Source organism: Macrobrachium nipponense, chromosome 1 (genome assembly GCF_015104395.2).
Source record: "Macrobrachium nipponense isolate FS-2020 chromosome 1, ASM1510439v2, whole genome shotgun sequence".
Lineage (NCBI taxonomy): Eukaryota > Metazoa > Arthropoda > Malacostraca > Decapoda > Palaemonidae > Macrobrachium > Macrobrachium nipponense.
Genome location: NC_087200.1, coordinates 35,633,929 through 35,660,334, shown reverse-complemented (window position 1 = coordinate 35,660,334; position 26,406 = coordinate 35,633,929). Strand labels below are relative to the sequence as shown.

The window sequence follows — 26,406 nt, the reverse complement described above, 5'->3', positions numbered from 1 at the left end:
TTGTAATATTTCCTTTGCCTTTCAATTAACCATGGGCAACTAAATTTACTTTCAATACTTTTGGCATAGAAAGTGCTAGTAAAATAGTATTCAGGTTTTTATTTGTGTAGATTATTATTATTATATTAATACAAAGTACTTTATTGAGATGTCTGAGTCGCACTCCTAGACTCTCTTTGCATCCACCAGAAGGATATGTCTAAATCAAAACTGAAAACATTTCATAAACTTAAAGAAGTTAGATACATATGTAAAAATACCAAAGGTAATGGATGAGAAGTACTGTACAAGGCATAAAGCAATGTAACTAATGCCAAAAGAATGGCCTAAGAACTCTTCAAAAAGTGCAGTATCAAATTCAATTGGCAGACTAATTTTCTATTTTCTAAATGGGAAAAAAAAAATATATATCTGATAAAACTATATTACATTTTATTACACATAGATACCTATAAAACAGGTAAGTAAATAATTAAAAGGGCTGGAATTATAAAGAGATCAATGCTTAAAAAGTAATATTTAAAATGTAGGAGAATTAAGTATAAATAACTTATTTTCCTCATTTTTTATCCAACGCAGAAGTTTGTTGACAAAAACAATTGCATTGTTCTTGGTCACCAAAGGTTCCAGGGCTGCATATAATTCAAACTCCTTTGTTACCTGCAATAAGAAATTCTTTAAATAATAATACTGTAACTGGACTAAATAGCATGATATTGTAATTAAATAAATTTAAAGTTTTCAACTCCAAAAAATAAATTACTGTACATTTCCACATATAAGACGACCTTTAAATCCTAAAATTCATCCTTAAAAATTGGGAGTCTTCTTACACTACAATTCTAAAAATCAAACCTTGAATTCAAAGATGTGTATTGGTATGCTAGGCTCTGTCTCAGTGATTTAACCTGACCACCAACATACATGAAGATTCACTTCATGAAATAACCTGATAATAAAGGTAATACAGTGGCCCCCCCCATATTTGTGTTCTCCGGATTCGCAGATTTCTCTCTGGACCATATCCAACCATTATTTGCGGTAAATTCGCCTCTTCGCAGTATTGTTTAAAAAATCATCCAGAAATTCCTGGTCTTTTCTATCAATTTCATCATAAATTGCATATTTTGTGATAAAACTATTTTTAAAAACCCAGTACAGTAGTACCTTGCACTTCGAACTTAATCCGTTCTAGAAGGCTGTTCGAAGTACGAGTTGTTCGAAATATGAAACAATCCCCATAAGAAATAAAGGGAATCAGTATAATTCGTTCCAGCCAACCCAAAAAGTCTCCCTTTTCACATTTTTTCTATTATTATTGTGTTCAAAAGTTGAATTAAGAGTTTAAAGTAATGAAACAGTACGTTATACGAAGTAAAATCTAAATTTTATTCATTCAATGTACGATTTACGAACTGTTCAGTAAAAATGGCGCCAGCTGGCTGGGGGATGGAGGGAGGAGAGACGGGAACCCTTTGAGCAAACCAAATTGGTTGCAGTATGCAAAGGTTGATAAAATCAATTTTATCCACATATTAGGTACAAAGACAATCAAAGGAATTGATAGCGTGTGTGTCCGACTGTGAATGAGAGAGAGAGAGAGAGAGTAATCTGTGCGTTTACACTTGGATCTTAAGTGGATGAAAGGGATTAATTTTGCCACAATACATTGACTTACTGTGGGCAAACAGCAGACTTTTAAAATAAACATCAGGATTTTGCAAATAAATAAGTAATAAGTCAAGAATGCAAGAAAAGGGAAGAGAGATAAAATACCTTTTCACAAGAAGCCGTTTAAACAAACAATCAAAGGCATGCAGATGCTGAAAGCTGAGCCAGTTTGTTTATCACAGAGCAGAGTTACTTTTACAGTAGTAAAATATTGTAACAAACATTTGTCACTAGACTGGTATTTTACTGTAACAAGAATAAAAGTGATTTGGGAAAATCGAGTGTAAGTGAAAGAAATGGGTGAATAATCATCCCAGATCAGCTGAAAAGTCAGTGGGAAGCAGAGCCGTTCTTTTCTCTCCACTGACTCGAGCAAGCTTTTTTTTTTTTTACTGTATGCATTTGTTTTCATGTTTTATTATTATGTTAAATTCATTGTGAAATAATTTAATTTTTCATGTGAATTGGTACTGCTTTTACGTACATATTATGGTAACAATTTTACTCTCTCTTCTCTCCTCTACGATACCACGATGCAAGATAACTTCAAATCATTCATTCATTATTCCTCAAAAATATAAACGTTCCCTCCCTCTACCTCAAGTTAGCTGTGCATCACCGCAATGACGAATTATTTTGTTAATCATTTTTGCTAATTTTATTGCAAAAAGCTTTGTTCTTTCATTTACTATTTTGTTAATATTGTTCAACTAGACCATCTCACTCAGTGCACCAAACATTGGCTCAATTAAGACTTTTTCTTTATTACATTTGATTGTTTTCATATTTTATCATTGTTAAATTTATTGTGAAATAACATTTTTTATGTGAATTGGTACTGCTTTTACATGCATATTATAGTAAAGATTTTACTGTCTCTTCACTCATTAACAATACCACAATGCACAATAACTTGAAATCGTTTATTCATTATTCCTAAAAAATATAAACGCTCCTCCCTCTACCTCAAGTTAGCTGTGTATCACTGCAATGGCGAATGATTTTGTTAATCATTTGTGCTAAATTCTATTGTGAAAAGCTTTGTTCTTTCATTTACTATTTTGTAATATTGTTTAACTAGACCGTCTCACTCGGCACACCGAACACTGGCTCAATTAAGGCTTTTTTTTCTTTTTTTCTGTATTGCATTTGTTTGTTCTCATATTTTATCATTACGTTAAATTCATTGGGAAATTCCCTTTTTATGTGGCTTGCTATTGCTTTTACATACATACAGTAATGTTTAACTTTCTCTTCTCCTTCTCTCCTCAACATATCAACGCTCCCTCGTTCAGTCTCAAGTCAGCTGGGAGTGACGTCATCGCAGTTACATATGATTTTATACATCTTTTATGCTAAATGTTATATTGAAAGCTATATTTTATATTAAATTTTTTATACTTTTATTTATTTTCTCAAATGTTATCATTAAACTACATATTGTAAATGAAAAAAATAATAATACAGTTTTAACTTGTAAGACCCCCAGTAGGCCGTCGAATACAGGTATAAACTAGATAATGCCATCCATGGCATTTTTTAAATGATTTTATGATGCTTTCTATTTTCATATTCCCCAATGCTTTTGTAACAAAAACACAGTGAACACCAAGTGAGGCAGCACATAAAGCTGTTCAGAAAAATTCAGTCATAAGAATGATAATTGTATCGTTATTAGCGGTTTTTTGAGAACAGCGATGAAACGTAAACAAAACAATGGTTTCCCTTTTATGCAATGTTATAGAATCGGCATTGTTAAAACCAGCCTTGATAATTTACAAAAGGAATGTACCACTGAATTATGTTCCATTCAGCAACTAAAGACAGTGATGATATCTGTAAAATGTGACCAGCTGATTATTTTAAGATGTAAACAAACCCAGAATGCAAATGGCACATCATCACTCTGTTCATACATTGTAACACAATAATACATGCAATATGATTACAGTAAAACAAGTTTTATTAAAATGATCCTTATTCTCAATAGTACAACTATTACTTGGCTTTTGCAAGTGGATATCTCTCTCTCTCTCTCTCTCTCTCTCTCTTCTCTCTCTCTCTCTCTCTCTCAGTTTTGGAGGGATCCTTGGGCAACTGGGGATGCAGAAATGGAGTGTTGCTATTGTGCCCCGTTATGCTCACTCCTTCGTGTAATGAATGACCACCCCTGCAACCACTACCCTATGAGTGAGGGCTAAACTGCTCTGAGGTTGCGGAGCTTTTGTGCCTTGTTGGAGTCCTAGCCAACTAAAAACCCCAGACAAGCTTCTGTGACATTGATTGTGGAACTTCCTACCCATGGGACCTGCTGGTATGGCCATTCCTTGGGGATTTTCATGGTTGGAGGAGAAGCATCCAAGTCATAAGATTCTGGCTGTTCATGGCTGTTGGAAGTATAGTAATTTAAGGGATGCTGCTGTTCACTCCTGGCAAAAAATCATTTGCTGAGGCTAACTGTGTTGCTCAGTTGGGAGCTACGACATGTTTGGGATCGTCTAACAACAGGGAGACCATTTGTTACTGTGGCAGTGACAAAAGGTATCCCGGCGACGAACTATGGAAAACTGTCCATAGATAAGCAGAAGTAGCGACTGTGGGAGTACTCAACCACCACCCCTTTTTCATCTGGTCACAATAGAAAGAATACTGAATTAAAAACACAGGTAGAAGTCTTGAAACCAAGACACAAACAAAGATGACTCTAGAAAAGTTAAAATTAAAGCACACATGTGCAAAATGCAGTGTTAACAAGTGGTGCGTAGACTACAAAGAGGCATGTGCATCAAAGCTAGGTAGTCTCAGTGTCTGTCTCTCCTGTCAACAAGAACAGGAGATAGCTAAACTGAGGAGGGAAGTAAAAGAATTAGCAAAGGAACTAAAGGAGTTGACAAAAGGACAAACTTGAAGGCAAGAGAAGAGAAGACAGGATGGAAAAGGAAATTGAAGACCTAAGAAGAGAAGTTACAAACCCTCAGAAAGAAAAACAGGAATTGAACAACGGCATAGTAGAAAACAGAGAGAGTATAATGGAGATTAGAAAACAATGGCTTAAGATCAGAACCAGAAATGAAACAGAAACAAGCACTAGACTAGTTACAAAGAAAGAAGCTTACAATAATAAAAATGATGAATTCAAGAGAGCGGTTGGTAGAAGAGTGATAGCAGCCAGAAAACAACTGTCCCCCAAAAGGAATCAACACAACAAATAGATTTGCTGTGTTCTCAGAAGCAGAAGAGGAAACAATCTTAATCAGACTTGTTAGTAAAAGACCAGGGCTTAAATTTTGTGGCCAAAAACAAAAGTAAGAGAAAAGTTAATTTTTATCCAGGTGCAGGGGGAAAGAAGTTAGCCAAGGAAGTAAAAAAAATCAAAGTAAATACAGTGGACCCCCCGTATTCGCGTTCTCCAGATTCGCGGACTCACACATTCGCGGATTTCTCTCGGGAACGTTTCCCTGCATTATTCGCGGAAAATTCGCGCACTCACGGTATTTTTCTATGATAAATATCCACATATTCCTGTTTTTTTTTTATGCATTTCATCATAAAATGCACTTTTTGTGATAAAACTATTAAAAAAAAACCATGTAGGAACATTTTTTGTGGGTTTTTCTTGAGTTTTAACCAACAAAATAGGCTGTTTTTAGCATTTTTATAGGGGTTCCAAACATTCGCGGGTTCTAACTATTCACACGGGTCTGGTACGCATCCCCCGCGAATACGGGGGGGACCACTGTAATAGAAAAAGTGCAGTCATAGTGCAGGGAGGAGGATATGACTTGTTTCTAAAAGATGGTGGAACTGGCCAGACAGAAGGTCTTGTAGCCAACCTGACTAAAATTGTAGAAAATATCTGAGAGAAAACTGATGATGGCATTCTTACAGGACTTTTGCCTAGAATCAATGTAAGCCATTACTCCCATAGCAAGGCAATTGGAATCAATGACAGATTGGAACTAACATGCCAAGAAAAAGGTGTTAGGTTTGTACACTTTTGGGGCAGATTTATAGGGAATAAAAAACTTTATAAAAGAGATGGAACTCACTTGAATTTGGAAGGAGCAAAACTAATAGGAAACCTCAATGAAAACCTCTTGAAATGCCTCAATGAACTGAACTTTCAAGATAAGAAATCGGAACGCTCCAAGAAGCTGGTTAGTAGTAGCACTGCCGGCAACAGTGATACTAAGGGAAACTAATAAAGCCACTGCGGACAAAAGAGAAGATACAAAAGTCCCTCAGAGTGGCGCAGTTTAATGCACAATTAATTCGGAACAAAGTAGATCTCTTCAAAGCATTGGTAGCGAGTGAGGAATAATAGGTATCACAGAAATATGGATACAAGAGGCAACAAGAGACTTCGTAGGAGAGTACCAGATAGCTGGATATAAATTTTTCAAAAAGATAAAACTCAATAAAAAGGGTGGAGGCATATTATATGTTAGGGACCACCTCAGACCAATAGTGTAAAATTACAACCAAGCAAGAAGTGACTGGCATCAATATAAACAGCCTAGGGAGGAAGTTAACTCTAATACTAGTGTACAGACCTCCCTGCCAATCACAAATGTAAGATGAGCAGCTTTAAGCACTATGGAGGAGTTGTGGGAGTTCCATTTGACAACGTCCTTGGGGATTGAGAGAGAAAGTTTCGTGGTTTGTGTTGCTGTTGAATCATTTAGTATGTATTTGCGTTTTGGTTTTCTGTAAGAGAGAGAGAGAGAGAGAGAGGAGAGGAGAGAGAAAGAGAAGAGTTAGAGACGAGAGAGAGAGAGAGAGAGAGAGAGAGAGAGAGAGAGAGAGAGAGAGGGCATACTTGGTGGATGGATGGTTAACGATTGAATTGGCTGTTGGTGAGTTCTGGGTTGTTTGCTGGTGCTGTTGGAGTTAGTCTTGGGTCAGAGCCTGTGATGACCAGTAGTGTCAGCAGCGGTCTATGAAGAGTGTTGAAGGCATTGAAGTCAGTCAAGTTGTATGTTATTGATTTGCTGTTTAGTTGTTGTTAAGTTTGATATTGCTTGTTTTGGAGTTGTTGTGCCTGTGTTGTTAGATTTTTTGTGCTTGTGAGATCCTGTTGGGTTATATGTGAGTTTTTATTATGTTGAGGGTTTGGGTTTGGTTTGTTGGGCTGTTGTGGTTTCTTGGTGTGGTTGTGAGTTGTTGAGGGTTGTTGTTGGTGAACTGTTATGATTCCTTGGTGTTGTTAGTGGGCGTGTGTTACCTTTTTGTGTTAGTGATTGTTTATGCAGTGGTTTTTTGTTATGGTCGTGTTCCTTGTTTGTTTGCTGTGTTGTTGAGTTGTTTGGTTTGTATCCCTTGTTTTTAGTTGTTTGAGTTTGTTGGGCGTTGGTTGGTCCTTAGGGTGTGTTGTCTTGGTTGTTGTGTTCCTTGTTTGGGTTTGTTGGTCATTGGTTGTTGGGTTGTGGTTCTTGGTTGTTGTCTATGTTGTTGGTGGTGTCTTGGTGACCTTGACCAGCAAACAGCACAGCCTAGCTCAGAGTATCTGGAGTTGGGTGAGTACATGTGTTGTGTTTTTTGTTGTGTGTGTGGGTAGGTCAGTTGTCCTGTGTGTATTCCGTATTATAAAGAGGAATGTGTATTCCGTAGTGTAAAGAGGAAAGTGTGGCTGAGGGTGAGTTTGGTAGCCAGATTGGTTAAGTTTATGTGGGGGAGTTTTGCAGTTTTATTTTTGAGCTTGTGATCCTCCCAAACTACTAGGACAAGAGATAAACAACAAACTTCATAATAATGGGAGATTTCAATGCAGCAGTACATTGGGACACGATGATCTCCGCATCAAAGGTAGAAGGAAAGAGAATTTTAGATTTTGTAAAAAATGAATTCCTCCACCAATGGGTTGACAAACCCACTAGTAGAGGAAACAACACACTAGACATTGTCCTATCAATGGAAGATAATCTAGTATCTGACTTTCAGTAGGTGCAAATCTAGGCAAAAGCAACCATAAAATTATCTCATTTCAAATTAATATTCAACATAAAAAAAGAAGATATTAATGAGATTAAGACTACCGTCGACAAGAACTGAATAAGCTAAAGGAGTACGTTAAAAATCTAGAGTACGACGCGAACACAGGCATAGATGAGCACTGGGAAGCCTTTCATGAGGAATATACAGAAAAGCGCTCTAGATGTATACCATTAAGGCAAATACTAACAAATGGTAACCCCAGCCTAAGTGGTTCAATAGAGAAATTAAAAATAAGATAAGAGAAAGAGACAGATTGCATGAATCAATGAACCCACACCCAACACCAATAGAAGCAAGCAGGCATAAGGAACTCTGTAGATTGGTAGACAAATTAGTAAGAAGTGCAAAGATAAAAGAGGATAAGAGAGTGGCATCAATTTGTAAAGAAAACCCAAAAGAATTCTTTGTGCACATTAATAGTAGAAAACCAATAAAAAATAGCATAGGTCCCTTAAAGGACAATAGAGGTAACCTGATGAACTCAAGACTTGGAAAAAGCAGAGTTATTGAATAAGTTTTTACTAGTGTATTCACAACTGAAGACACTACCTCTATACCGGAACCTGCTATTAAATATGAAGGGGTAGAACCATTGGACAAAATAATATTTACAGAATTTACAGAAGACATTAAAAACAAAATAGACAAACTCAACACGTTCAAATCTCCTGCCCGGATGGGATTCATCCAAGAGAAATTAAAGAGCTAAAAAAGGAGATAGTTCTTCACCTATATAAACTCTACAGGAAAAGTGCTGAAAAAAGAAAGGCACCAAAAGGATGGAAACTAGGAAATGTGCCCCCAGTTAACAAAAAAGGCCCAAGAGAAGAGCCAGGAAATTATAGACCAATCTGCCTAACGTTGGTCGTTTGCAAGATTTTTGAGTCCATAATTGCAGATCAAATTGTGGATCACATGGATAGAAACAAGTTGTTAAACAGCCAACACGGTTTCAAATAAAACATCCTGCCTATCAAACCTCTTGGAGTTTTTTCATAACATGCTTGGTATTTACGACAATAATAGAGCAATAGATATACTTGACTTAGATTTCCAAAAGGCCTTCGACAAAGTCCCCCACACAAGAAACTGATGATAAAAAGTTAGAGCTTTAGGAATTGTAGGAGAAACAGCAGACTGAGTTGAAGATTGGTTAACTTATAGAAAACAGAGTCGTAATAAATGGTGAAGAATCAGAATGGGCAGACATAACAAGCGGAGTTCCCCAGGGTTCTATCCTTGGCCCTCTCTTGTTTTTTATTTACATTAATGACACTGATGTAGGCTTAAGTAGTAGGATAGCCAAATTTGCAGATGACACTAAACTAGCTGTAAATGCAGCAGACCCAGATGCAGTGGAAAGTTTAAGAAATGATCTAATGAAAATGGGAGAGGGGTAAACAAAATGGCAAATGCCTTTTAATGTAGATAAGTGTAAAGTTTTACAAATAGGAACAAACAACCCTCATGCCCGCTACATGCTGCTTGGAAATGACATAAATAGTGTAGAACAAGAGGAGGACCTTGGAGTCGTTATTACCAAGAACTTAAAATCCACAAAACAGTGCATAAAAGCTAGGAATGCACAGAAACTAGAGGGATGCATAATGAGGTAGTTCAAATACAGAAACGTGGAAATGGTGCTGCAGCTCTACACATCAATAGTTAGACCCCATCTTGAATATGCAGTACAGTTTTGGTCACCAACACTAAGAAAAGACCTAAATAGATTAGAAGGAGTACAAGCAAGAGCCACAAAGTCAATTCCATCCATCAGGCAAATAGGTTACCAAAGGTGACTAGACAGCCTGAACATGTATGGCTTAGAAACGCAACGATTGCGAGCTCAACTAATAGAAACATTTAAAATACTGAAAGGCATAATGAAAACCAGACAAGAAATAATGGATGGAAACTAAAACTTAAGAGATACAACACATCCCATTGTGGGAACTTCTTTACATACAAGATATGTGAGATGTGGAATAAACTGCCACCAGAAGTTGTAAACAGCAACAGTGTGGAAGAGTTAAATAAAAGCTAGACAAAATCATTAGGACACTGTGAATGCACAGTAAAACCTGCTCCTACAGATAAGTGAGCACACAATGTCTCCTCAGATGGACTAACAAGTCTTCGAAACATCCTAATCTTTGTAACTCCTTGTAACTCACTCTCTCTCTCTCTCTCTCTCTCTCTCTCTCTCTCTCTCTCTCTCTCTCTCTCTCTCTCTCTCTCTCTCTCTCTCTCTCTCTCTCCACACTAAGAAATTCTGGCTTTTAAAATTCTGAATGAGGCGATTATTGTAAACATGTAGTGACATGAACAACCAAATTGAGAAACAGCTGATTGCTGATGTCATTTACCAAAACTATCGAGCGTTTATCAAGAGCTCCATTAACATTGTCAAGTTGTTAAACCCTGCCGATTCTCAATGGTGGCTTCTATAAGTAAAAATAAAATACATTTTTGGTCATCCCTCATGCAATGGAGATCTCAAGAAAGAATACTAGTAAATTAAAGCTACTGGTTATAGCCGAGGCAGAATAAAATAAATAATGGCCAGGTGGAAGTGATCTTTGGAACTGGAGAAATCACACCTAATGCTTATACAATGAAGTAATGTGTAGATAATACTCAAATCAGCCGAGATTTTGAGAATATAAACAAGATCAAAAGCAAATGATGTACATGACAATGTTTATATTCTGCAATTCAGTAACAATATGATAATAGTAATACTGTAATTGGATACAAGCAAAACCACCTTTATTTAAGTCATCATTATTATCAATATAGTTGTACTGTTTAAGTTTTACAAATAATCACTTTTATCCAAAAACATTTCGGTTTTGAAATTTAGAAGTCATCCCATACTACAGATATGAGATCAATTCATGAAAATTTGCCATGATTTTTTACCTCGTCTTATCTAACGGTTGTCTTATACACGGAAATATACGGTACTTATGCTTATGCTATACTGTCCCATACAGTCACATTTGCTGTAAAATGCTATACAGTGGACCCCCTGTATTCGCATTCTCCAGATTCGTGGACTCACGCATTCGCGGATTTCTCTCTGGAACATTTCCCCCCTTTATTTGTGGGAAATTCACCTCTTTGCGGTATTTTTCGATGAGAAATATCCACAAATTCCTGGGTTTTATCAATTTCATCATAAAATGCACTTTTTGTGATAAAACTATTAAAAAAAAGGTATAAAGACTTTTAGTGGGTTTTTCTAAAGTTTTAACTAACAAAATAGGCTGTTTTAAGCATTTTTATAGGGGTTCCATTTGTGGGCTCTAACTATTTGAAGGGGAGTCTGGTACGCATTCCCCATGAATACAGGGGGGACCACTGCCCATATATTGTCACATTTGCTGAAAAGTCATCAGTAGGTAAGAGGTCTTGAGTTTTCCTCACAAATGAATATCCCTTAAGGGGGCCGGCCGGAACCCTTATATATGGGGGTATAGGGCGAAAAATGCAGTCATGAAAAAATTCATTGAGCTTCATATGGCAATAGAGAATACGTATACGAAATATTTCGTCAAAATTCCTCTTACTTTCGTAGTTACAGGGTAATTAGTAAACATACCTCAATAAGCCTAAAACATTGATCCATACAAGAAAATGCAATATTTCTTCTTTTATCATAAATTTTGATAATTATTGTCAAAGAAATTGTGAGAAATGGCATCTGTCGAGATTCCGTGACTCGCAGAAGGGAGTATCAAGTTGAACCATGAAGCAGTGCGAGCACAGACCTCAAGTAGTCTACACGTTCGAGTTTCACCTCTGACATTCGCTTGCTTTTACATATGTTTATCTATGTTTTGGCAAGAATTTCATCATGCCAATGAGGAAAAGACTAGGAAAACATCTCGCTAACATAAAGACGAAGAAAATTCGCTCTAATATAATTACAGAATATTATAATATACGCGATATTAGCGTAGTTAGTGCAGAGAGAGGGAGGGTTGCGTAGTAAGTAAACGCCCCCGTCTTGCCTGAAGCACACGTCACACTGTCCCCCAGGCTACGATCTTTGAGCAAAGGGATCTTAATTTATGATAAATAACATAGTTTTGGTTTATTTATACCCAAAAAGGAATTTAAAATTCATAATAATCATGATTTATTAACATTGTCTTTGTAAAAAGAGAATACCTTCGAGTTTCACCTCTGACATTCTCTTGCATTTACATTTGTTTATCTTTGTTTCGGCAGGAATTTCATCATGCCAAAGACGAAAATACTAGGAAAACATCTTGCTAACATGCAGAAGAAGAAAATTCGCTGTAATAAGCCGAGTTAGTGAAGGAGAGAGAGAGAGTTGCGTAGGAAGGAGTGCCCCATCTTGCCTGACGCAGTGCCCAAGGCTACGATATATGAGCAAAGGGATCATCATTTATGATTAAATTATGATAAATAAAATAGTTTGGGTTTATTAATACACAAAAAATAAATATACATTCATAATAATCATTATTTATTAACATTGTCGTTATAAAAATACGAAGGAAAACTTTGAACGCCAATATCTCAAAACTATAGTTATTGACCTTCAAAATCTATCTTCTCACTTAGTTTTAAAGCTACAACTTTGGAATTTGGTATATAACTCAGAAAGACATTATAGAACAATCAAATCAAGCCCTTTTTTCCAATTTTTGTTTCGTCCTTTTTTTTTATAAATTTTGTTTTCCTGATTTATAGGGTTTATTTTTTACCGTAATGAAAAATTCATATCTAGCAAAAAAATTACTTTTAGAAAAAAAACTCCTCATTTGATTGGAGGTCTACATCAGGTCTATATATGGTAGTAATCCCAGGTCTTAATATTAAATATCAAGGGAGGAGATAGAATTTTGAAAAAATTGTTATTTTCGGGATAAATCGCCCTGGCGTCACAAAACCGAAGGTCAGAGGCGAAAATCATATGCGGTTTGGATATGTCCCAAGTCACCTTATTAAGTGGTATGAGTATCAAAGTCCTGTCCTTAAAAAATGGCATTAGCCGGCCGGCCCCCGCTAATGCCGTTTTTTAACAGGACTTTGACATTCATACCACTTAATAAGGTGACTTGGGACATCTCCAAACCGCATATGATTTTCGCCTCTGACCTTCGGTTTTGTGACGCCAGGGCAATTTATCCCGAAAATAACCATTTTTCAAATTCTATCTCCTCCCTTGATATTTAATATTAAGACCTGGGATTACTACCATATATAGACCTGATGTCGACCTCCAATCAAATGGAGAGTTTTTTTTCTAAAAGTCATTTTTTTGCTAGATATGAATTTTTCAATATGGTAAAAAAATAAACCCTATAAATCACGAGAAAAAAATTGATAAAAAAAGACAAAACAAAAATTGGAAAAAAGGGCTCTGTTTGATTGTTCTATAATGTCTTTCTGAGTTATATACCAAATTCCAATGTTATAGCTTCCAAACTAAGTGAGGAGATAGATTTTGAAGGTCAATAAGTATAGTTTTGAGATACGGGCGTTCAAAGTTTTCCTTCATATTTCTATAAAGACAATGTTAATAAATAATGATTATTATGAATGTATATTTCTTTTTTGTGTATTAATAAACCAAAACTATTTTATTTATCATAATTTAATCATAAATAATGATCCGTTTGCTCATATATTGTAGCCTGGGGCACTGCTTGAGGCAAGATGGGGCACTCCTTCCTACGTAACCCCCTCTCTCCCCTTCACTAACTCGGCTTATTACAGCGAATTTTCTTCTGTATGTTAGCGAGATGTTTTCCTAGTACAGTGGACCCCCCGTATTCGCGTTCTCCGGATTCGCGGACTCTCACATTCGCGGATTTCTCTCGGGAACGTTTCCCTGCATTATTCGCGGAAAATTTGCGCATTCGTGGTATTTTTCTATGAGAAATATCCACAAATTCCTGGTTTTTGTGATCAATTTCATCATAAAATGCACTTTTTGTGATAAAACTATTAAAAAAACCAAGTATGAAAATTTTTAGTGGTTTTTCTTAAGTTTTAACTAACGAAATAGGCTGTTTTTAGCGCTTTTATAGGGGTTCCAAACATTCGCGGATTCTAACTATTCACGGGGGGTCTGGTACGCATCCCCCGCAAATACGGGGGGAAAACTGTATTTTCCTCTTTGGCATGATGACATTCTTGCCGAAACAAAGATAAACAAACATAAATGCAAGAGAATGTCAAAGGTGAAACTCGAAGGTGTACTCTCTTTTTACAATGACAATTTAATAAATCATGATTATTATGAATTTCATATTCCATTTTGGGTATTAAAAAACCAAAACTATGTTATTTATCATAAATGAAGATCTCTTTGCTCAAAGATCGTAGCCTTGGGCAGTGTGACGTGTGCTGTCAGGCAAGAAGGGGGCGGTTACTAGGCAACCCTCCCCTCTCTCTTCACTAACTACGAGTATATTATGATATTCTGGAATAATACTTGAGCGATTTTTCTTCGTCTGTATGTTAGCGAGATGTTTTCCTTGTCTTTTCCTCATTGGCATAATGAACTTCTTGCCGAAACATACATAAACATACGTAAAAGCAAGCGAATGTCACGAGGTGAAACTCTAACGTATAATCTACTTGACGTCTATGGTCCAACTGATTCATGATTGCACCAGATACTCGCTTCAGACGCTTCTGCGAGCCACGGAATCTCTACAGATGCCATTTCTCACAATTTCTTTGCCAATAATTATCAAAATTTACGATAACAGAAGAAATATTGTATTTTCTTGTACGGATGAATGTTTTAGGCTTATTGAGTTATGTTTACTAATTACCCTGTAACTACGAAAGTAAGAGGAATTTTGACGAAATATTTTGTATACGTATTCTCAATTGCCATATGAAGCTCCATGAATTTTTTCATGACTTTGCATTTTTCGCCCTATACCACCATATATAGGGGTTCCGGCCGGCCCCCTTAAAACTTCAAAAAAATTTATAATTTGTATTCATGAAATACAAAAGTCATTTGAAACTTTGGTGTTAAACATTATAAAACCTTACATTTACTCATTTTCTGGCTTATATAAGCCACCAGTCTAAGGCAATTTGTTTCCTTAAAATGAGTGGCTCCTGAGGGCACTCTCCCTATGCCTAAGACACAAATTTGCTTAATACCCAACACCCCTACAAATAGCCATGGGTTTTTATATATCGCGTGTGTCTACAACTCAGTAATTTAAAGTAAATACTAGCAGAATTTATACTCTAATATATATATAAATACACACATACAGTATATGCACAAATATTTTTTTTATCTGGATAAGACCAGAGCTTTTCTTACCCATCCAACAAGAGTCTCTGTGTCCATGACCATATATACCATTTTTAGAGGACGGGCTGCAGAATGCACACGGTGATGAAGAAGCTGATAAAGTCCATACAGTCTCTTTTGCTCTTGTTCAGTATGGTACCTTTGAATAAAATTACAAATATTTTGACATTCATAGTTATAAGTAACTCTTAATATACCTCCATTATGGCGACATTAAAATATTGACCTTGATTCTCAATTTAGTTCTTTTGCAAAAGATAGGGCAACAGTTATCATATCTCAATACTAGTAAAGCAAATACAAACATCAAAGATTATTATTATTATTTTATTATCCAGTGGTTTACCAGACCACTGAACCAAAATTCTTGATTTTCAAAGGGGTGATATATACGTACTTGAATCAAACAGCCAGTTATTGTGTGTTACTGTACTTTATTTGATAGCATTCTAAAGAAATTAACAATTCTACTTATGTTCACAGAGTAAGATCCCAACCAGCATGAGTATCAAGACACTCAAAGTTCTTATTAGTAGTAAAAGCAGTAATTTTCTTTTCCATTAGTCCATATCCAAAAGCTCCCTATAGACCCTAACTTTTCCGCTTTTTGCTCAAACACCATACTATCTTTTATACATGCCTTTATTTTCCTAATTAGTTCACCTTCTCTGAATTTTCCTACTCATATTTTCATCCTCCTATGTTAAACCTTAAACGCCGAAGCGGTAAAAAAAAAATTGTCTCCCGTGTGCCGGAGGTGTTTCAGAGTGAGCGCGGAAGCAGAAAAAATATTTTTTTCAAAAAATCACAGCACGCTTAGTTTTCAAGATTAAGAGTTTATTTTTTGCTCCTTTTTTTGTCATTGGCTGAAGTTTAGTATGCAACCATCAGAAATAAAAAAAATTATCATTATCATATATAAATAATGCGATATATGATAGCGCAAAAACGAAATTTCATATATAATTGTATTCAAATCGCGCTGTGCGCAAAACGGTTAAAGGTAACAAGTTACTTTTTTATTCATTGTAATTTACACTAAATTGCGATCATTTTGGTATATAACACATTGTAAAACGATAAAAGCAACACAGAGAAAATATTATCACAAAATAATGCATGAATTCGTAACGCGCGGACGTAAACAAATATTTTTTTCAAAAATTCACCATAAATCTAAATATTGTCCTAGAGACTTCCAATTTCTTTCAAAATGAAGACAAATGATTGAATATTACTATACTGTAAGAGTATTAGCTTACAATTGCAGTTTTCGACCATATCTGACGAGTTAAAGTAGACCGAATGTCAAATTTTTTTATATATATATTTTTTATATGCAATTATTTCGGAAATAAGAAAAGCTACTGCCTTCAAATATTTTTCGTTTTATTCTACATGAAATTGCACACATTTTCATATATAAAACTCTATGAAATGCCTAATATGAAACGGAGCAAATATTCCGAGAATGGGACGTACGCATTTCGGAGATTTGTGGCGGAGAATCCGCGCGCGGAGGGATGGAAAGATTTTGTTTTAAATTCACCATAAATCTAAATATTTTGCTAGAGACTTCGAATTTGTTTCAAGATGAAGATAAATGACAGAATATTACTAGACTGTAAGAGTTTTAGCTTACAATTGCGTTTTTCGACCATTTAGGTAGAGTCAAAGTTGACCGAACGTGGTTTTTTTTCTATTTATCGTGATTTATATGCAAATATTTCAAAAATTAGAAAAGCTACAACCTTCAATTATTTTTGGTTGTATTCTACATGAAATTGTGCACATTTTCATATATAAAACTTTATGTAACGGCTAATTTAAAATGGTGCAAACATTACCACAATCGCACGTATGATTTTTTCGGAAGAGTTACCGCGCGGACGTAAAGAAAATGTTATTTTTTTCATAAATTCACCATAAATCAAAACATTGTGCCAGAGACTTCCAATTTGTTGCAAAATGAAGGTAAATGCTTGAATATTACTAGAATATAAGCGTTTTAGCTTACAATTGCGTTTTTCGACCATTTCGGTAGAGTCAAAGTTGACCGAAGGTTGAAATTTTGGCAATTATCGTTATTTATATGAAAATAGTATCTCAAAACTGATAAAAGCTACAACCATGGGTTGTTTTTAGTTGTATTGTGCATGAAATTGCGCACATTTTCATATATAATACTTCATGTAACGGCTAATTTACAATGGTACAAAAATTATGTCAAAGTGACGAAATAATTTCCGAGATGTGTCACAGATACTTTTTAGTGTGGCAATTAAGAAATTCGCGCTTGCGCGCCTGCATAACGATTGTAAACAAAACAACACCTTGATCCGTGAACTCCCAGCATCCCCCTAGGCGCGTGATTCGAAAGTTTTAGGCTGGTAGGCCTATAAGTGTTTTTCCGCAAATTTAAAAAAAAACTCTTGTAAGTCGACGTAAAATACGTCCAGTCGGCACACGAGACAAAAAATGTCGACGTAAAATACGTCCAGTCGGCAGTAAAGGGTTAAGAGACTTGAAATTGAACTCTTCTAGGTTGGTTAACCCCAAAAGCCCAGAAGCATACATGGAAATACCTAATATTAAAATATACAGAGCTTATGGTACCTATGAGAAAAAAGCCTGCAAAGTACAAAAATTTATTCTAATTTCTTAAAGAAACATTGTCTGTTCAGCAGTGGCTGGAAAGTACAACTTGTACAGAATGGATTATTATAAGATGCTAAGGAAAAAGTGTCCCTTGGTGGTAAGAATAACAGAATTACACCTAGGATCAGAGGTTTTGCCAAAGTTTTGTGACTTGTTTTCTATTTATTTATTAGTCGTACAGGATGTGTTAGGATGTTGTTGTTGGTTTCATCACCGTCCTTGTGACAGTGTAATAATGGTTAGAAAACCCAAAACCTTTGTTTTTAATGAATTTTATAAATAAACTTTTGTCACATATCTGAGAAGTGACAATCTCATGCCAGAGGAAGTTAACCCTTGGTGGAGGGACATGCTCATATGAGTAGCATTTACAGATTTTAGTTGGACGATGGGGTGACTCTTGGTGAGTGACAATATTACCTGCCATCGATTTGGGGGAATTGAGCAGCTTAGAGGTGTCACTACTTTTACAGACCATAAATTCACTAATGGCAACTTTTAGACTGGCTAAGATGAGAGGCTGGGCAGTTCAGAGCTTAGTTGTGGTCTCGACTTCAAGGGAGGATGTACTGCTTCTCTGTCTAACATCATGTCTTTTTATAAATTTACTCATAAATATACCAAGGGGTTGCTGTTGGTTTTAGTTCTTATCTTTTATGATAGTATGTCAGTTATAGATGTAATTTTGCTGATATATTAGAAAAACATGCATAAATCCCAAAAAGTTACGGCATCTTCTTCTTGGTAAATTTACCTATTTTACAACAATTAGGGTCAGAATTTTTTGCCAATTTTATTTCTTATCTGTTTTGATTTTATGTGAGCTGTAATTGTAATTTTACAAAATAGATTCATTTATTAGAAAAAACATGTATAACTCGGAAAAATTTACGATTGCCTTATAAAAGAGGCCCCACAAGGGGTTGTAAATATAGTTATTTTCAACTTATCATGGAAGGCAGGGAAAATTTTTTAGAATTTTTTTCCTTACAGCATTTGCATTTGCATATCTTCCTCTTTCCATTGAGGTGTTTTTTTGGTCTTAAATTGGCCAACTTCAAAGTTTCCCAGGTCTTGGGTGTTGCATATTAATTTTTTATACCACCTCCTAGGGGTTAAGGATGTTACATATTTTATAATAAATCTATTCATATATTCCTAATATCATCATAATACTAAGACTGAGACTGAAAAAACGGAGCATGTTACAATATTTGCTACTAAAACAAAAGCCATTACACATACTATATAAAATAATTAATGACAAAAATGTCTGACTGAGCCATAAACGAGATTGCTAACTCTTAGGATGACCCATCATAAGTAAGATAGTAAAGACAGTTCATAGCACCCTTTGTCAAACAGAACTTTTGATTTGTTAAAAACACATCTAGCACTGTTTATATGGGTTTTCTAAAGGAACATTCACTGGTTTTATTAACATTCCTCACTCTTATTTCCTTTTACTCCCTTTACTTGTACTTTACTACTACATACAAAATACAGTTCTGTACGTCAAACAAGGCAACAAGAATGTATCTGATTAAAATAAAAAATTAGAATAGTGCAATTACTTACGGAGGCGTAAATTCAGGACAAGTGAATTGTGCAGTTGTTTTAGACTTGTACAAAAAATGTCTCAACTCCGGGGCTCCTATAGTTCTAACTGTATATGAAGATGTACGAATCGCAGTATTTATACCCTCAAGGCAATGATGTCTCCGTAATCTCTGAAACACAAAATTCTCAAGTCAATTATACAGTTTAACTTTCAGTAAAAAATGACACTACACAATCTGCATCATAGAGTAATTTCCATTTAACACTGAAACAAAACTAATCTACTACACAATAGTATATGTACTTTAACGATGTCTCAAGTAGCTTAACAAGTTTAATTCTTTTCAGAAACTGCCACTTATGTTGCAATAATTGTGTTACAATAATTGTACATAACTCAAAACTAATATTCTATCACGCATGCCATCTTCATCTGATTATTAAACAGTTGAAAAACAGTGCTGAACTCTATGGAGAAAGGTACCAACTTGCAAAGAGTACACCATGAAAATATTCTAAGTAGTTATCTGGACTCCGAAGTTTTAATTCTTAAACTTCATGCTCTCTGAACATCAAATAGTATATAATATACAGGGTTAAAAGTGGAACTGAAATATGAAACTCATCTTAAGGCATATTATGTCAATCAGCCTGTGAATTAATATAACTGGAATCTGTGTAACAAAAATGACATTTTTATAATAAAATAAAGTTTTATACATACTTACCAAGGAATTACATAACTATGCATTCCACTTGTACGGCCACTTGAATTCAAAATTCGTGGGAAACACTTCAAACGTCAGTGTAGGTAACTAGTTCTGCCCAATAGTGGGAATAGTATTAAGAATGACTTTAGCAGAATACCTCATTCTGTTCAAGCCTTATGTCCATCAGAGGTAAGGAGGGTGGGCTCCAATTCAGTACGTAATTACTTGGTAAGTACATAGACACAAAACTTTATTTTATTATAAAATTGTCATAACTTGCCAAGTAATTACATAGCTGATTCCATGTACTATACTTATTTGTTTCATAGTATGATAAATAAATCATTTACCTAATAACTAATTTTCAAATATTAATAAGATCAATAAAAGAAATAGAGATTCCCAGTCTTTTTATCCACTTCGAGAAAGGAGTAAATGACTCTCTCTCTCTTCATTATTATTCTGTGTCTCCAAAATAATTCATAATTTCACTCTTGATGGTCAGATATAAGTCAATGTCCAAGTACTGAGCTGAGGTCCAGAACTCTCAAGTAATGTGACAGGAGGGGGGAGCATGTTGCCAGCTAATGTTCATGTAATTTCTCTCTCTCTCTCTCTCTCTCTCTCTCTCTCTCTCTCTCTCTTTTACATAGATGAGAGAATTTTTATGGTAGTACATGCATGTATACTATGTTTATTAACCCTCTTACACCAACTGGACGTATTTTACGTCGACATTTTTTGTCTCCCGTGTGCCGACTGGACGTATTTTACGTCGACTTACAAAAGTTTTTTTTTTTTTTTTAATTCGCGGAAAAATACTTATAGGCCTACCAGCCTAAAACTTTTGAATCACGCGCCTTGGGGGATGCTGGGAGTTCACGGATCAAGGTGTTGTTTTGTTTACAATCGTTACGCAGGCGCGCAAGCGCGAATTTCTTTCTTGCCGCACTAAAAAGTATCTGACACATTTCAGAAATTATTTCGTCACTTTGACATAATTTTTGTACCATTGTAAATTAGCCGTTACATGAAGTATTATATATGAAAATGTACGCATTTTTATGTAGAATACAACAATAAAATATTCATGATTGTAGCTTTTATCAGTTTTGAGATATTTTCATATAAATAACGATAATTGCCAAAATTTCAACCTTCGGTCAACTTTGACTCTACCGAAATGGTCGAAAAATGCAATTGTAAGCTAAAACGCTTATATTCTAGTAATATTCAATCATTTACCTTAATTTTGCAACTAATTGGAAGTCTCTAGCGCAATATTTCGATTTATGGTGAATTTATGAAAAAACTTTTTCCTTACGTCCGCGCGGTAACTTTTCCGAAAAAAATCATACATGCGATTGTGGTAATGTTTGCACCATTTTAAAATTAGCCGTTATATAAAGTTTTATATATGGAAATGTGCACAATTTCATGCACAATACAACTAAAAACAACCCATGGTTGTAGCTTTTATCAGTTTTGAAATATTTTCATATAAATAATGATAATTGCCAAAATTTCAACCTTCGGTCAACTTTGACTCTACCGAAATGGTCGAAAAACACAATTGTAAGCTAAAACGCTTATATTCTAGTAATATTCAAGCATTTACCTTCATTTTGCAACAAACTGGAAGTCTCTAGCACAATATTTTGATTTATGGTGAATTTATGAAAAAAATAACATTTTCTTTACGTCCGCGCAGTAACTCTTCCGAAAAAATCATACGTGCGATTGTGGTAATGTTTGCACCATTTTAAATTAGCCGTTACATAAAGTTTTATATATGAAAATGTGCACAATTTCATATAGAATACAACAAAAAATAATTGAAGGTTGTAGCTTTCCTAATTTTTGAAATATTTGCATATAAATCACGATAAATAGAAAAAAAACCACGTTTGGTCAACTTTGACTCTACCGAAATGGTCGAAAAACGCAATTGTAAGCTAAAACTCTTACAGTCTAGTAATATTCAGTCATTTATCTTCATCTTGAAATAAATTCGAAGTCTCTAGCAAAATATTTAGATTTATGGTGAATTTAAAACAAAATCTTTCCTTCCCTCCGCATGCGGATTCTCCGCCACAAATCTCCGAAATACGTACGTCCCATTCTCGGAATATTTGCTCCGTTTCATATTAGGCATTTCACAGAGTTTTATATATGAAAATGTGCGCAATTTCATGTAGAATAAAACGAAAAATATTTGAAGGTTGTAGCTTTTCTTATTTCCGAAATAATTGCATATAAAAAATATATATATAAAAAAATTTGACATTCGGTCTACTTTAACTCGTCAGATATGGTCGAAAACTGCAATTGTAAGCTAATACTCTTACAGTATAGTAATATTCAATCCCTTTTCTTCATTTTGAAAGAAATTGGAAGTCTCTAGGACACTATTTAGATTTATGGTGAATATTTGAAAAAAATATTTGTTTACGTCTGTGCGTTACGAATTCATACATTATTTTGTGGTAATATTTTCTCTGTGTTGCTTTTATCGTTTTACAATGTGTTATATACCAAAATGATCGCAATTTAGTGTACATTACAACGAAAAAAAAGTAACTTGTTACCTTTAACCGTTTTGCGCACAGCGCGATTTGAATACAATTATATATGAAATTTCGTTTTTGCGCTATCATATATCGCATTATTTATATATGATAATGATAATTTTTTTCATTTCTGATGGTTGCATACTAAACTTCAGGCAATGACAAAACAAGGAGCCAAAAATGAACTCTTAATCTTGAAAACTAAGAGCGCTGTGATTTTTTGAAAAAAATATTTTTTCCGCTTCCGCGCTCACTCCGAAAGCCCTCCGGCACACGGGAGACAATTTTTTATTTACCGCTCCGGCGTAAGAGGGTTAACATTTTCAAATAATGATATGATAATATGTAATATACTAACTGTAATTATAAAATTCATGTGGTAGTATTTTAAAGAAATACAATAAAGGGATTTTGACAAAGTAAAAATCTATTTCTGCAGGAAGACCTGTGTCGCCCGGTGAAATGCTCCTGTAGCACACATTTCTAGGTATAAATAGACACTAAATATACCAGAGAAAAAGCTAAAAGGAATGCTGAAGTTACTACCTTCAGCTCGCTCACCCATAGGGTGTCAGTATAAACACAGGGGCGAGTGGAAGCCACTACCACAGGTTTTCTGCCAATTAGAAGATTCCCTTCAAAACCCCTCTCTAGGTAGGTGCCATTACAAGGACTACAATACATCTACCTTCCACTCGCTCTACTACAACTCCTGCCCGAAGGCTTCATACCTAGATTACGCACCCAAGCTTGAGCCAGCTACAGGGTGGGGACCAGGAAAAGAGAGGGATGGGTTCACCGGGCGACACAGGTCTTCCCCAAGAAATAGATTTTTCCTTTGTCAAAATCCCTTTTCTGGGCTCGACCTGTGTCGGCCAGTGAAATAGTATCAGAGAATGGCCAAACAAGCTTGGAAAATACAAAAATCAAAAGATACAAGGAAAAATAAAAATAAAATGTTGTCTTAAAATTAAGTTTTAATAACCAATGTAAAGTAACAAGATACAATGGTAAAAACGGAGGAACAAATATGACCAGATCCATACTATCCTGGGAAAACAACAGGTAAGGAATACAAAAATGACAAATATAAATTATTTACATGTCCGGCAATGGATTGATAAGCAAACCAGCCCGGAACCTAAGGGAGACAGGTAGGGATTACGAGCGAGGCAGGTAGGAAAGAGTGAGCATCAAGGGAAAAATTTTATAGCAGAATAAAGGAATAGGAAATAGAGTTCTAAGACTAGGCCGTATCAGTGGAGACGATGCTACCTGCAGCCACTGCTGAAAATTTAAGGGCCTCTAAATTCTTTAGATAGTGGCGTCTAAATACTGCTGGAGATTTCCAACCCGTACATTTTTTAAGATCCTCGAAGTTCATATTGTGAAAATAGTTAATTGAGGTAGCCAAAGCCCGGATATCATGGACATGAGGGACTGAATCCGGATTGGCTTGTTTAATAAAATAAAGGATTTGTTGTCTGATTCCTTTTAAGGAAATGGTTCCGCCTTTCTCTCTAATAAAAAGAGGACCTGAAGACTTTTCAGAAGTTCTGGCCAGATAAGATTTTAGTGTGACAATAGGACACAATGATGAGTCCTGTGTGAAAGGTATAATCTTCCATAGAGCCCACCTGTTGTGTGGGTCTTCATTAATTGGCTAAGAACTTCCAATCTGGGGATAGTAGAACTTCACCCGACGGGAGGAAATCAATGTGATTTGGGTCTCTAGAGTGTGCCGACAGTTCAGATATTCTGGCGCCTGAAGCCAGACTCATTAAGAATAATGTTTTCCTGAGAAGGGTTATATATGAACATGAATCATTATCAGTGTCTGAAGCCAACTTGAGTACATCGTTTAAAAACCAGGAGACCGTGTGGGGGTGGCCCACTGGTCTCAGACGGGCACATGCTCAAGGGATAGATGAGAAGTACGAATCTGTCAAATCAATATTAAAGCCAAGCTGAAAAATCTTCCTTAAGGCAGATTTAGTTGTAGTAATGGTACTAGCAGCTAGACCTTTTTCAAACGGTTCTAAAGAACGAAATTGCCAGATTCGTAGTCATCTTTTGGGCATCTGATTCTTTTAGAAAGATGGTCAATTTCTTTACTGCAGAATCATACTGTCTGAGTGTTGATTCTCTTTTATTTGATTCTACGAACAGGATGTTTAGTGGATTGACACCAGCATCCTTCTGAGCCACAAACTTCATGAAGTCCATAAAGTTAGGGCATTTAGAATTCTTGAGGAAGCTGACACAGTCTGAGTTTGTACTACTTGAGTCAGTTCTGGACAGGGAATCCGTCTGGGATGGAGATTCAACTCTAGTAGAAGAGGAAACCAATTGCTCTTTGGCCAGTTGGGTGCAACCAATGCTACCTGTCCTGTGAAAGATCTGAGTTTGTGCAGGACTTTCATCAGGAGGTTTACTGGCAGAAATAGGTAAATTTTCTGCCAACTGTTCCAGTCTATACATCGCATCTGTAGCGTGAGCTAGAGGGTCCAGATTGGGAGCCACATAACACGGGAGTTTGTGATTGGACTCCGTGGCGAACAGGTCTACCTGAAGGCCCGGGATTTGATTGCAATCCAATGGAATGACTTCATGTCCAAGGACCACTCCGACTCCAGCGGAGTTGTTCTGGATAGTGAGTCTGCAATGACATTCTGTACTCCTGCCAAGCGAGTAGCTGACAGGTGCCAATGATTTTTCATTGCTAACGAAAAAATTGCAATCATTACATGATTTACTTTGCTCGACTTGGAGCCTCCTCTGTTTATGCAATGAACTATCACTGCACTGTCCGAGACTAATCTTACATGACTGTTCTTGACTGGAGCTAGACGTTTCTAGGTCAGAAAAATGGCCATTGCTTCTAGGACGTTGACATGGAACTGGCGGAATGTATTTGACCACGTTCCTTGAACCTTCTTGTACAGAGAGTAGCCCCCCCAACAGCTCAGAGGCGCGTCCATGTGGACTATCAGAGACGGTGGGGGAAATTGCAGTGGCACTGACTTGGAGAGACTCCGGACTTCCGTCCACGGACGGAGTCTTTTCTTCAATATCGGCGGAATCAGAGAGATCTTGTCTCTGAATTTGTTGTTGGCTCTTTTCCGCCAGACTCGATTGATATCCTTCAGCCTGGCTTTCAATAGGACGTCTGTTATTGAGGCAAACTGAAGAGAACCCAGAATTCTCTCTTGGGTACGATGAGAAGCCTTTTTGTTCTTGAGGAACTGTCTCGTAGCCTTCGCTATCTCTCTGCACTTCTTTGATGGGAGAGATAGCTTGTGTGAGGTTAGGTCCAATTGGATTCCCAACCATTGAAAGCGGGACGCCGGGATGAGATGGGACTTTTCCTTGTTTATCTGGAAACCCAGATACTCTAGGAATTCTATCACTTTGGCTGTTGGTTTGCGACACTCCTCATCGTTGGTTGCCCAAATGAGCCAGTCGTCTAGGTAAGCTACTAACATTACCCCCTGAGCTCTTAGTTCTTGGAATACTGTCTCTCCTAGTTTGGTGAATATTCTGGGTGCTATGTTGAGCCCGAATGGCATGACTCTGAATGAGTAAGCTTGTTTTCCTAGTTTGAAGCCTAGGTATGGAGAGAAGTTTCTTGTTATTGGAACATGATAGTAAGCGTCTGTAAGATCTATAGAGGTGGTGACGACCCCACGGGGAAGTAAGGTACGCACCTGCGAGACGGTCAGCGTCGCATTGAATGTATGAGTGAGACGGGACAGGTCCAGAATCACTCTTCGTTTGTCCGAGTCCTTCTTTGGTACATTGAACAGACGTCCTTGAAACTTCAGGCGATTGACTTTCTTTATTGCCTTCTTTTGAAGGAGATCTTTGCCATAGTCTAGTAGGTCTCTCGTTAGAATCTGGTGAAAACTGACTGGTGGAA

General features: G+C 36.1%; 1 protein-coding gene across 1 annotated transcript in view; it reads right to left on the bottom strand.

Moving 5' to 3' along the window:
* Positions 1 to 412: 412 nt before the first annotated feature.
* The window catches only part of LOC135219232 (vacuolar fusion protein MON1 homolog), a 169,035-nt gene continuing 143,041 nt past the window's right edge, over positions 413 to 26,406 (bottom strand). The window contains exons 6-8 of the mRNA XM_064255825.1: positions 19,226 to 19,377; positions 14,999 to 15,128; positions 413 to 660 (exon numbers count right to left, since the gene is read on the bottom strand). Of these exons, the coding sequence (XP_064111895.1) occupies positions 520 to 660; positions 14,999 to 15,128; positions 19,226 to 19,377 (423 nt within the window). The 3' untranslated portion in view covers positions 413 to 519. The remainder of the gene's footprint in view (positions 661 to 14,998; positions 15,129 to 19,225; positions 19,378 to 26,406) is intronic.